Source organism: Camelus bactrianus, chromosome 3 (genome assembly GCF_048773025.1).
Source record: "Camelus bactrianus isolate YW-2024 breed Bactrian camel chromosome 3, ASM4877302v1, whole genome shotgun sequence".
NCBI classification, from domain to species: Eukaryota; Metazoa; Chordata; class Mammalia; order Artiodactyla; family Camelidae; genus Camelus; species Camelus bactrianus.
In genome coordinates this window covers 6,739,671-6,752,685 of record NC_133541.1, presented here as the reverse complement: position 1 = coordinate 6,752,685, position 13,015 = coordinate 6,739,671, and the positions used below count along the sequence as shown (strand labels likewise).

At 47.4% G+C, this 13,015-nt stretch overlaps 1 protein-coding gene and 1 non-coding gene across 2 annotated transcripts in view; one reads left to right on the top strand and one right to left on the bottom strand.

Annotated features, from left to right (window-relative positions):
- Window positions 1-4,495, bottom strand: part of ADCY2 (adenylate cyclase 2) — a 378,985-nt gene extending 374,490 nt beyond the window's left edge. The window contains exon 1 of the mRNA XM_074356066.1: window positions 4,140-4,495. Within this exon, the coding sequence (XP_074212167.1) occupies window positions 4,140-4,373 (234 nt within the window). The 5' untranslated portion in view covers window positions 4,374-4,495. The remainder of the gene's footprint in view (window positions 1-4,139) is intronic.
- Window positions 4,496-12,273: 7,778 nt separating this feature from the next.
- On the top strand, window positions 12,274-12,346 carry TRNAD-AUC (transfer RNA aspartic acid (anticodon AUC)). The gene has a single exon. It is a non-coding gene; the product is annotated as a tRNA-Asp (tRNA).
- The last annotated feature ends 669 nt before the right edge of the window (window positions 12,347-13,015 follow it).

Below are 13,015 nucleotides of genomic sequence, written 5' to 3'. Positions count from 1 at the left end.
GACCACAGTAAAATTACAACAAAAATGACATATTGAATACTTGTTGTAAATTACAAACGCCTGCCCAGTAAGATTCTCCTGCATGTACAGAAATTTGCAGAAAGACAGATCTTTTAGCTACCTCTGCTCCAGTTCCTGAGAGCACGCACTGTCCTCCTCCACCTCCAGAATTACGGGACTAGAAAAAGTACACAGAGAGTACTCCCTGCTCTTTCAAGATGTCAGGCATATGCATCTGCCTCTCCAGCCTCCCACCCCTCAAGAGAGGGGTGAAGGATTGACTTTTCCCCATTGATCCTTCCACCCACTGGGGGCACTGAAATAGTGTTTGGAATAATAAAGCCAATTTCCCTCCACAATGATTGGGTTTATTTGTTTGCTTATTTGTTTGTTTGTTTGTTTTAGAAAAATTAAGAATCTTTTTCCACGTACAGAAAAATGAAACACTCTGATACAGCTGCTCCAAGAAAAAGCACCTGATGCTGGACAATTGATTTGTCATGAAAAGTACTTACGGTTATTGTTTTACAAATCTAGCACACCAAATCACAGTAAAAGTGAGAAGGCAGACTATGTTCTGTCAAAATATTATATACACTTAATAAAAGTATATATTCATATGGATTTTAGTACCAATCTCAAAAAACAGACCAAAAAAGCAAAAACAAAAGCAAAAACAAAAACACAAACAAAAGAAAAAACTATTTCACTGCAATATTTGACTCTTCAAAATGTACAGGGATGAAATTTTTCTATTCCAGTTGAAATATTGACCATTTCTAATCATAAATTTTAGCCAAAGCAAATCTGGCTGGAGCCAGCTGGTATTTTGACAAACTAAAAAAATTGATGTCAACCTTTCCTAGCAACGACAGGCAAATTTTGAGACAAGCTGGCTGATTTTGGACATGATAAATGAGAGAGGATTTAATTCTGAGAGGTTTTCCTGCATTTAGTAGTAAGAGCCAGCCCAGAAAATGAAGTGACATCATAAGATTTAGAACTTCAAGTCCGGTCTCATTAGTTCCAAGTTTTCTGATGCCAAAGGTCAAGTTAATTTTGCTCATCGTGCCTGGTACCATCGTCAAAATCTTCCATCATAAGAAAATATTTTTCCATATTGATTAAATAGGAAGTCAAAATTCAAGACATGCTATCATCTCTTCTATTTACTTTGTTTCATGTTTTGATATTTCTTAACAAACATGGGGATAAACCTATTTAATAGCTAATAACTTTTTACGTAGAAATAGTTAAGCAAGATAGTAAAGTTTCAATTCAGAGTTTATGTTTATCGCATAATAACATACCTTGCAGATTATTTTAACTTCACGATCAATGACGCACATGCATGTATTGACCATAGATGGAAATTTAAGCGTGAAAGCAGTTTGTGAATAATGTCAATAAGGGAAATACTCAGTCGAGGCAAAGCGGAATTTTTTCCTTCTCAATAAATATTTCAAGTCACTTCGCACAAAGGCAATGGCATATAGCAAAAATTCACTCTGTACCTGGATGATACTAAGATCATTTTGTGATCCAAATGTTCTGGGAGACTATGGATGTGCATTAAGAAAGCTGCCAGACTTTTTTCACTACAAGATCTGACGGAAGTCTAATGGAAGTCAAATTCTGGCAGATTCATGGGAAAGCAGGAATCTGTCCAAGATTTCAGGCAGCAAAAAATAGATCTGCCCAAGCTCCTGAATTACATCAGAGCCTAGAGATTCTAGCAGAGCGCTCGACGGTGGAAACTTGGGCTAGCCCCAAGCAGCTCTCTCTTCCCGTCTCCCGAGATAGAGCTCTCTCTCGGAAGCTAAGCTCTGGTCAGAGACATGAACTCACCCACTCCACGCGCACGTGGCTCTGTGTTAACACCGTCCAATGCTCCTAACCTAAGCACCTTTGACTCTCTGGATGGAGAACATTTTTGCAAAGTGGAACTCCTGTTTATGATATTACTAAAAGCAAAATAGAAATGAGCTGTCCAGAGCTCAGAACGGTCCCAGTCCTTCCTAAAGTGACGCTTCAGAGGATGGTGCCCATTCCTCCCATTTCCCAGATCCCGCCAGGCCCAGCAGCCCCAGTTCCCACGTGAAGGTAGCCTTTCCACCCAACCGAGTCACCCTTCCTGATTCGGGAACGTGTCCGCACAGCTCTTCAGCTAGAAGGATTTACACAGTAGTCAGATTGTGTAGCAGGTACAGCAAAACACAGGGTCTGTTCCACTGTCTCTAGACCTCGCTCTGGGCTACAGCCATGCCATGGGAAGTGCCTGCTTTGTGCTTAAGATGATTTAGCAGAAAGCCAGCAATGTGTGGAAATGATTGATTCATCAAGGAAAAGTAAAGATGCCTGAATAAACTTTTAAAAATGATACCACTCCAGCATGTGCACCACATAAAGGAACTGTATAAAAAAACACGAAGAGCAAAGACAAATTGAGAAGGGAGCTTTCAGCTGACTGCACGGAATCTCTGACGACCCATTCAAGACTCTACACAGATCAAGGTTTAAGAAGTCAGAGATCTGTATCATAGCAAACAAAGTGGTGTCTGTAGGGGAGGCATGAACTTCACACTTGTCTTTAAATATATTAATGGTGCTATAAATAGGCCATCACCTGCTCCTCCTTTTCCATTTAGAAGAGAACCAGCCAGAACGGGTTTGAATTACAGATTCAACAGAATCATAAGCAGCAATGTCCCGGCAGAACCTGCAAGAATGGCAATGAAAAGGAGATGCTTTTAGAGAACCTGCTTGCCGATAAGACTGAACAGAAGTCTCTTTGACAAAGCTGCCCATCCAGGGAGGACTCCAGGCTGGATGTAAGGGGGTGAGGACTGCCCTGAACCCACACCCAGAATACAGAATCAAAGTGCTCTCTGCTCTGTGTTGTATAACATAAGAGTCAGTTGTGGCCAGTGGCATCATGACCATCTGCATTCTATTTTTCATTCTTTTCTCACTGAATTCCATCAGAAGACAACACCTCTTGACTAGCTTGGGGAAAAACAAAATTTCCATTTTTTTTTAAAGAACTGATGACAACAAGTTTTCCCATGCATAATATTTGAGCACCATCTGGCTCAGGATATCAGGAAGAAATTGCCAAATACCAGGGACAGCTATCTTGCACACTTGGTGAAATAAAAGCAAACACCCACTCCTTTGCTCCGCGGACATGAATACAGGTGCATATTTATATCCTCAGCTAAAAAAACATCCTTCAGTGCAGACATCCCCAAATCAACCACTGACCAAAAATATCTCACTGGATAATCGATGCCTGGCACACAGTCTGCACATACATATCAGAGGCGGAGTAAAAGTTTGAACCAGACCAACAGAAAGATCAGTGACAGGAAGTTTACCGCCATCTACAGATTTCCCCTCGCTGCTCAAGGGGGTGAGCCAAGGATTTCTGCTTGAAAAAAATATAAACTGGCAAAACTGACGTGAGCTGTTGAGTTGCATTATGCTCCTAGAGATGCAGTGCAGTTTAATAACCTGTACGAAACAGTAACCACGATGAACCAACCTCTCTAGAAATAGAAAAGCAACGGTTCATAGACGCTTCTTAAACACGCAGAAGGAAGATTCACAACAGGTCAACATCCCAACTCACAAATAACACACATTGAAAGGCAAAGATGTATAATCATATACTTTTTTAAATTTCCCTCGCCATGAACCACTTTCCCAAGGCAGGCTTTTTACTGAGTTAAATAACGTCCGATCCAAACTAAAACGCCAGCTCAGGGAGCCGTGCAGCGGCCTCGCGAAGAAACGCGACGCTGATTCGGATGGAGACTTATTTGAGCCGAGGTTGCGGGCAGGGGCGCGGGGTGGAAAGCGCCACGGAGTTAGCCCGCGGGTGCGCAGAGATGGAAAACCCACGCCCTGTCCGTCCACCTGGTCCACACCCCGGCAACTTTATCTTGGACAGAACCTCCCAAGGAAACTTTTCTCTTGCCCGCAGTTCTCCCCGGAGCCAGAATGACCGCGGGCAGGCGGGCGGCGTGAGAGCCGCGGGCCGCGGGGCGGCCCCGGGCGGGACGCGCCTCGCCGGGGAGGTCCCTCTCTTCTCGGGGCCCGGGAGCGCGCGGGGCAGGTCCCGCGGGGAGGCCACTCACCAGCCGGAGCGCGAAGAAGACGGCGAGCAGGGCGAGGCAGGCGCCCATGACGATGAGCAGCAGGAAGACGATGAGCGGGTGCTGCTGGCTCATGCAGTAGTAGGACTCGTACAGCCAGTCCCGGGACCGCTGCAGCCCGTCGCCGCCGCCGCTGCCGCCCGCCGCCGCCGCCGCCGCCGCCGCTTCGGCACGGTCCCGCAGGTAGCGGCGGCGCCGCATCGCCTCCTGCCACATCGGGGCGGCTCGCGGGGCGCCCGCCGAGCGCGCCCGGCCGGGGCTGCGCCGCCCGCTCGCCCGCTGCCGCCCGCGTCCCACCCCCGCGCCGCCTGGGCCGGCCCGGCTGCCCGCGCTCCCGGCAGCGCGCAGGGCCCTCCGGCGCGGGCGGAGCTCGGCGCCCCGGGCTGGGCGCGCTGACGCGCGGGCGGGGGCCGGGCAGCGGCCTCGGGGGCAGCTCCCGGCGCCGCCGCTGCCGCCACAGCGCAGGAGGGGGCGGGTGCGACAGGGGGCGCTCGGCCCGCCCCTTCCCCCCACCTCGCGCGGCGCAGCCCGGCCGCCAACCACCGCCGCCCCCCGACGGCCGGGCCGCGCGCTGGGGGAGGTGGGGGGCTGGCGGACTGAGACGCGTGCGGGGCGGGGCGGGGCGGGGCGGGGCGGGGCAGGGGGGGGCACGGGCCGCGCCCCGGCCCCGGACGTCCCCCTCTTCGGCCCGCCCTCACTCAGCTTCAGCGTGGTCCACCTCTTCCCCACGATCTGGGGGGGGGGGGCTGCCACCGTCCTCTGCACGGCCCCTGAACACGTTCTGGGGGTTCCCACTCTCTGTCCCCCCACCTACCACCTCGCCCAGAAGACTACGAGGGCTCCTAAATCCTCTCCAGCTCAAAGTACTAGGAGGGGGGAAACTCTCGCCCTGCAGTCCTCCAGTCCCCCCAGTCTCTGAGTGGGCTGCGGGGGATGGGGTGGGGCGGGTGCTCCTCCCCACTTTCCACTTTCTCAGAGCGTAGCCGGGAGGAGACCTCCCATCGTTTAGTAGCCCCTACTCAGAGAACAGCAAGGACTCCCTCCTTTTCACCATCTGGGCGCTAGGAGGAGGGGTTCTCCTTCCCTCCGCACCCCTTTAGTGGGCAGGGGTTTCCCACTCTCCTCTTCATCTCAGTAAAGCAGGCTTGGTGGGGGGGGGGTTCCCACGCTTCTCCTATCTCAGAGGGCAGGGGGACTTCCCTGAGGGGGACGGAAAGGCGCGAGGGGACGAGGAGACCCCTTGGCAGCGAACAGCCCCAAATGCGCAATGGAGCAGGGAGGCGGGTGTGACCGAACGCTGCACCCCGCCACGTCCTCCGGTAGGGAGCCTCACTAGCGCCCTGCAGTTTCTGCTTAAGTCACTTTGGGGGTACCGGAGGTGGCACAGTTTTCTGCATCGGAGTTTAGGGGAGCCCTCTGGCGGGTCCAAGATCCCCGGCGAGCCCCTGCTGTGCGGCAGGGAAGACGGTGAGGGCGCGCCAGGGGAAAGCGAGCGGCTGGGCGCGGGGGAGGGCGGAGTCGGCTCAGGGATTGTCTTCCTCCACGCCACCTTGGGGACTGGGCGCGGGGGGCGCTAGAGACCGGGCTGGCGCTGCGTGGGGACAGGCGTGTAGCAGGGCAGCGCCCCCTCCCACCCGCCACACGCCTGGGAGCCGAGACGCCGGCCCTCTCCCTGGGCGGCAGGGGAGCTCACTGGCGCTTTCCAAAGAAGCCCACCCTTCTCGAGGCTTCCTCCTATTCAAACGCTGTCTGGCCCCAAGGCCCGCAAACCCCATCTCCTCCCCAAGCCTAAGGAATCCGAGGCACCGCGACCCTCCCGTCTCGTGCGAACAGCAAACAGCCCAGGAGGTGGCTGCTACGTACTTGTTTCCTCAGGAGGTGACCAGAGCAGTGAGGGCGGAGGTCGGGAGGTCTGAGCCCGGGGCACCAACTAGCACATGGAGAACCTTCGCGAACTGCCCTTTTGCCCGCGTGGGCCCTCCTGTCCCCCTGCCGGGCGAGGGCATTGAACTGGGTAACTGCGTGCCCAGTGACCATAAGACCCAGGCCACCAAGGGAAAGAGGCCCTGGCGCCTTCCAGGGGCTTAATTTTTAGTCTAGGTTAATACCTGTTCTGCTCAGGACGTGTAGACCAGAGAAAGGCGACGCTCCGGCACTGGCCGCCCGAGACCTCGGCTGGGGGGCGGGGGCGGGAGGGGTGTGTCCCGGACCCTGGACGCCCAGCAGGCGGCCCTGCCCCTCCGGGCTCCTCCTGGTCCTGCGCCTTTCTCCTGACCTCCTGCCCTCCTCCTGACCTGGAGAGGAGGAGAAACGGGAGGGGGCAACGGATGGGAGAAGACCCCTACCCTGGACGTCTCCTGGACGTCAGGAGAACGGAACTCCCTTCTTCTAGAGCTGCGCATCTGCCGCCCGCACCCACCTTGCCTGCTCTCCCGTTTAACCCCCACACCGGGCTGTATAGACTGTAACTCGGGTAATTCCAACCTCAACCTTTCCCCGCGGGTCCAGACTCCATCCTTGGCCTCAGTTCTTTCTCTTGGACCAGGTGATTTTAGGGTTTGGTAGTTCTGAGAGCAAGCTGCAAACCAGCACTGATGGAAGAGCCTGGTCTTTCCCAAGGAAGCCAGGAGAGCGGGAAGTTAGACGCAGCCTCTGTGGGATTGACCCTCCCTCCTGCTCAGCCCGAGGTCTGTGCGCATTTCCGGTCTTTTCCTGTTAGAGCCACATCTTCTCTCCAATTCTCAATGTCTCTTCACCCTTCGTATTGATAAACAGCTGCCTTTGCCCACTCTGGAAAGAAGAAAAAGTGAATAATCGGTAATTTAGGTTTATGGTAAAAAGGACTGCAAGACTTGTGAGGGAAAAGTACATGTTTAATTATTTTCTCGTCTCTAGTGGGGAAGTGGGGCATTTTTTTTTTTTTGGAGTGAAAGCGTCTTTAAATTCTATAGTGCTTTACAATTTTCAAAAGTTTCACACACATGATTTCTTACAATCCCCTAATAACCCCTTTTTTCAATCCTCTACCCCTAGACGGTCCTTCCCCCCACTCCTCTCCTGATTAGTAACCACTAGTTCATTCTGTATATCTGTGAGTCTGCTTTTATTCACTAGTTGTGTTTTTGGATTCCACATATAAGTGATGTCATACATTCTTTGTCTTTCTCTGTCTGATTTACTTCACTTAGCATAATGCTCTCCAAGTCCATCCATGTTGCACAAATGGCAACTTTTCATTCTTTTTAATGGCTGAGTAGTATTTTACATACACCACATGAAAATGGGAAGGTTTTAACAACCAGTATCTATACCATATATACATATTCTCCACATAGTAAAAGGGGTTATTGTAAGATTTTTAGGAGATCTTGTTAAGTATAATAGCAAAGTATAATTTAAAGAGACTCTGCATGGAGGGAATTTTGCACCTGACCCCTATAAGATTTTTTTATCACTCATTCTTTCATTAATTTATTCAACAAATATTTATTTTGTGCCTATCACATGCCAGATGTTCAGGGGGGAAACATGGACCATGCCTAGGACTCTTGTAGGAATGTCCAATGTTCTTTGAAAAGTAGGGCTACAAAAACCAAAACATGAGCAAAATTCAACATTCATCCCCTGCTCTCGTACAATTTAAATTTTAGCATTGTAGACAAAGGTCGTGGAAGGAATGTAATATAAAAACCAAGCTATATCAGGTTTCCTGAGGTTATATTGGGCTTTTTGGACCTCTGTCATAGTTTTATGCTTAATACAAAATAAAATATGAACCAATAGAATCATTAGAGTTATTCTATCAGCATTTTAGAATCAGTGGCACCAAGTAAACCTTTTAAAAAGTCCACAACAGTTTCTAGTTTGAAGGGAAAAAAGAAAAGAAAAAAAAATAATAACCCCCAAGCAGCATGAAATGGAATAAAAAATGCCCTTTGGTACAAAGCCGGGAGCATGGAATATAAACTCATGCAACTAAAGGGACCCCAAGGAGTTCAATGGTTCATTTCTGTGGCCTTGCGTAGCAGGGCTGGAGAGCAAAGGGGTTCGCCCATAGATTTACTCTGTATCAATTCATTTGTGACAAAATGCCCGAAAAAGCTGCGGAAGCTCTAACTGGACCTGAAGGAGTGGGGAAAGAGGAAAAAAAAAAAAAAAAAGAGGAAGCATTAGGAAGGAGAAATCATTTTTCCTGCGACACTAGAGGGCAGCCCTCCATCCTTAGAACCCGGAAGGCAGAGCAGGCATCATGCGAGCGTGATTTGTGCCCTTGCACAGGCCCCATGCTTGGTTTAAGGTTCTACTGTCACCATCCTGAAATTCTTAATAGATTTTGAACGAGGGGGTCACCCATTTTTATTTTGCCCTGGGCTCCGCAAATTAGAGAGCTGTTCCTGCTAGCTGGTGACACTAAACAGGACTCACATCTCTGCCTGCGGTGCAGAGTGAGGGTGAGGTGCAGGCTTGAGTTCAAGCAGGCAGGCTCCCCCACCTGGGAGCTGCCGGCCACCTGTCCCCTTCTAATCTGATCACTTCTCACACACACTATGACACACCTGAGTAATTAGAAATCTGTTAACTAGTTATGCTGCAGGATGGGTTTTTGAATTGATGGCTTTTGCTTTTAAAAATAACCCATCTTCTAGTTCCTATTCCAAATCCAGTTATATTAGCTCAGTCAATAAGGACGCCGTTGGGCTCTTCCCAATGTCACAGATTAAAGGCAGGCGGGCAAACTGTGCCAAGGACAGGCACAGACATGTGCCAACCCAGAGCATCCTGTAGGGCTGAGCACTGAGTATTTCCCCTCTCCGGCAACTACATCACTACAATTTATATAATAAAGTATGAACAGTATGTCAACAGATTCATTATCACCATGAAATATGTTCTGTGTACCTAGATAACATTTACATTTTTATTGAACCAGAGTCTGTGAATACAGAAGCCACACAACCAAAGCCAGCTTGTGGCTCCTGGAAGTCTCATTAACTGTTTCAGCTCACTAAGGAACTCTTTTTGCAATGCAGTTTTCAGAGCATCCGAGAAACACGGCTGAATGGACCCTTAATGTATTCCTTTTCTTTCCCATTTGGTGTGGGATGATCTCGACATGTCTTTGAAAAATCCTACTTGCTTGGTGTATTTGATCAATTATTTCTCAGCTGACAAAATAGGATAAATATTTCATGGGCTCATCTTTAACATCTGATTTCAGGTGACTTACTGGGAGTTACAGTCCTGAATACGTGAGAAGGTGGTACAAGTATTTTGAAACAGACCGTTCACAAAATCCCCCTGCCGTTCCCAAGTTTGTTAGGAAAGAACTTGGTTCAAAATCCACCGAGACACTGGAATTCCTTCTGTGAGTGGTGGGAGGCGTGAGAATAGGTTAATGACTACCAGTCCCAGCACGTCGGCAACCTTGTGTGAGATATTGATTTCTCTGCTCCTGCTCAGAGAATGTAATCTAAGAAGTAATGACTCATGGAGCAGAGATGTGTGCTCAGGATTTGTTGCCTAGGGAGGTACCGGAAGAGGGGGCTTATTTACCAAGCTCCAGTGGATAATTCAGATACCTTGACTTTTATTTTTATATCCCTTTTAGGTGTCCCTTAAAATAGCCAATGAGAGAATAATTTAATTATACTCTCACATTGATAAATAATGTACTTTGAGGGATAAGAAACTGTCTGTGTGAAAAACAATGCTAGGACAGAATTCGTGACTATTTTTGCCCAGTTCTGAATTCATTCAATTCAAATAACTTAGCTTAAGATTTTAAGCCACCCCACCATGTTTGATTCATGGTTTTATACTTGAATTTAAAAATAACAAACTCACTTCTTGTATTTACACTGTTGTAAAAATTGTCAATATTCTTGTAATAGCTTTCTTAAAGTGCTGGATTTTTGCGTCACCTCTGATACCAACTATATATCCTTGAGGAAGTCATAATCATCTCTGAGCTTCAGTTTATTTCTCTGTAAAGTAAGAAGAATGAACCAATTATTCCAAGGATTTTTCCGACACGTTTATATTACTCTGGGATGGATAAAGGGATGGATTTTAATCAATGTTTTTAGATCAAGGGGGGAAAAATCACTTACATTGAATACAAATAAGGAAATTATGCCCTAAGAAAAGTTTCTTAAGTTATATGTAGGCATTTGTTAACAAGTGCTAATTCCTTCAGTATAAATGCAAGAGTGAGCCTGTTCCAGCAGTACGCCATGGCAATCAGTAGACACACATGAATCTTATTTTTGTCTTAATGTGGTCAGTCTTCCTGCACTAGAAGGTAGATTAATTAAGGGCAAGAGATTTTGTTTCTTTTGATCGCTAGTTATACCTCTATTACCTGAAATTTTCCAAACACGTAGTAAATGCTTAATAGATATGGGCTAGATGAATTAATGATTGAGTGAATGAATGAAGACATAAGGTGATTTTATTCTTTAAAGAAAAGAGTACAGTTGGCAAATAATGCTAGTAGATGACTTTGATCAGAACTCAAGTTGATAGAAGTATTGCCCAGGTCCTGAAGAGGTTATATGCATATAAGTATTTGCTATTGGCACTACATTCATACTTTTAAAAAATCTCACAATATCTTCAAATCCTAAAATGGCAAGGTTTTCACCCACTATTGAGCACCTCATGCTGCCAGTTCTACTCACTCAGTATAGCAAAAGGTTGCAGCCTGTATGAGATGAGACGCTGAACATGTCCAGGACAAGTGTGTACAGGAAGTACCATTGCAGTTGGTTTTCTCAAGAGAAAAATGAAATCTGGTGCTTCAGCTCCCAGCAACACATCAGAGGCAAAACAATTCCAGGCAGTGAAGACTCAGGATTTATGAAGTGTCCACTGAAAATCTCATCTTCTTTCTGCAGCTGAACCATGGTTGAGACGTCGACAACAAGGAAGAAGAGGTAAGGTGGAGTGAGGTGAGTCACCCCCATGGGTGGTCACTCTAATGCTGAGCGTGACTGCCCAAACTGAGGGGCAGAAGATGAAGATAACGGCTCAGAAGAAGCTTGTTTTGGTTGTTGGATTTTGTTTATTATTGCTAACATTTCTGAAAAAAGTAGTACGCTCCTAAATTTAATTCCAAAGATTATGATCCCTGTGAACTGAGTTGTAGATTCCCTATTACAAATTCAGGAAATTTTGTTCTTAAATGGAAGTTTTCCAAAAGAACCCCAAGTAGAATGTTTAAGGAGCACACTGAGTGTTGCAGCACGTGAGGTACACAAACATCTTCATACCCACCTCAGGAGGCACTTCCCTTTTAAACGGTCCCCCATCATAGGTGGCAAGTCCAAAACTGAAATTAAAACCACGCCTGCCAAGCCTTCCTGTCCCTCTGTGACCATCTGTAAGATGACTGAGCTGGGACAAGGACTTGTCCTCCACTCTCTTACTCTGTTACCTGCCAACATCCAAACAGCCATCGTTCCTCCAACTTTATCACAGTCTCTTCCAAGCCTCCCCTATTTTCCACAGTCCCACTCTCTTGCCTTAGTCAAGTCTTTAGAATCTCTCACCTGCCTTGCTGCCTGCTCGTATCCATCCCCCCAGTGCTCTGCCTGGAGCCGATATCTGGCCATGCTATGTCCCATCACATACGTAAGAAAACCACCTCCAGCTGTGAAATGCCGGGGCTTGCTAGCAGCAGCCCTGTCAGGTCTCTAATGCCTTCATCCCTTCTGGTTTAAGCTCTAGATGAAGTGAGCTGCATGAAGCCCTGAGGTCCCCATCCCATCCTCCTTTCTGGAACTACCCACCTGCCTCTTCCTGCCTGGAACGGCACCCCTCCTCTATGCACTATTTAAACAGGGAGACCATAGGACTGTGATGGTTCTAATGCCTGGATTGCCTGTCTAAGCAAACCAGAACCCAAGCCAGAGCTGATGCACTGACATCTGAGGAAGTGAAACTTAGCACCAAGCAGCCGTCCAGACTTTCCCAAATAAGAAACCTGATGAAAGTATAGGCAATCAAATCATTCTCTTCGTTTCTGGGTCTTCTCTGTAAACTCCTTGCCCCTGCTCCTGTTGATGGAACTTGGTGGAGCCTCTTAACTACTTTGGGTTTGGTGCTGCCCTGGCGGGGAAGGTATAGCTTAGTGGTAGAGCACGTGTTTATCATGCACGAGGTCCTGGGTTCAATCCCCAGTACCTCTGCTAAAATAAGTAAATAAATACATCTAATTACCCCTTCCCCCCCCCAAAAAAAAGAAAGATTACTTAAAAAAAAAAGAAAGAAAGAAAGAAAAAGAAAAAACAAGAAAAAATGTATCGCCTTTCATTTGGTGGGAGGGTATAGCTCAGTGGTAGAGTGCATGCTTAGCATGCACAAGGTCCTGGATTTAATCCCCAGCTCCTCCTCTAAAAATAAATAAACCTAATTACCCACCCCCCAAATTTTTAAAAATTAACTTTAAAAAAAACTGCCCAAATAAACCCTTTAAAATTTTTAACGTGCCTCAACGTAACTTTTCACCACACATACACACTCAGCCATGCACCCTCCCACCACTTCCCGTACCTGGAAAACTGATGCTCATCACCTGGTGTGGGAATGTCCTTGATGTGCCTCTGCCACCCAGTCTCCACGGGCTGGCTATGTGGCCATGTCAACCCTGATTACGTTCCTAAAACAGAAAGGCATTATTATCAAACAATATTTTTGGTATTAAAATGTTGAGTAAAAGACATTCTGAAAGGATTTTTTTTAAGTAATGAATTGAAATGAATGACTAGCATCCAAGCTTATTTTGTAGTTCATTATTATAAAAGCATGATAATTTACATTAATATGGGCAAGGATTTCAAAACCCTGGGCTTTTTTTT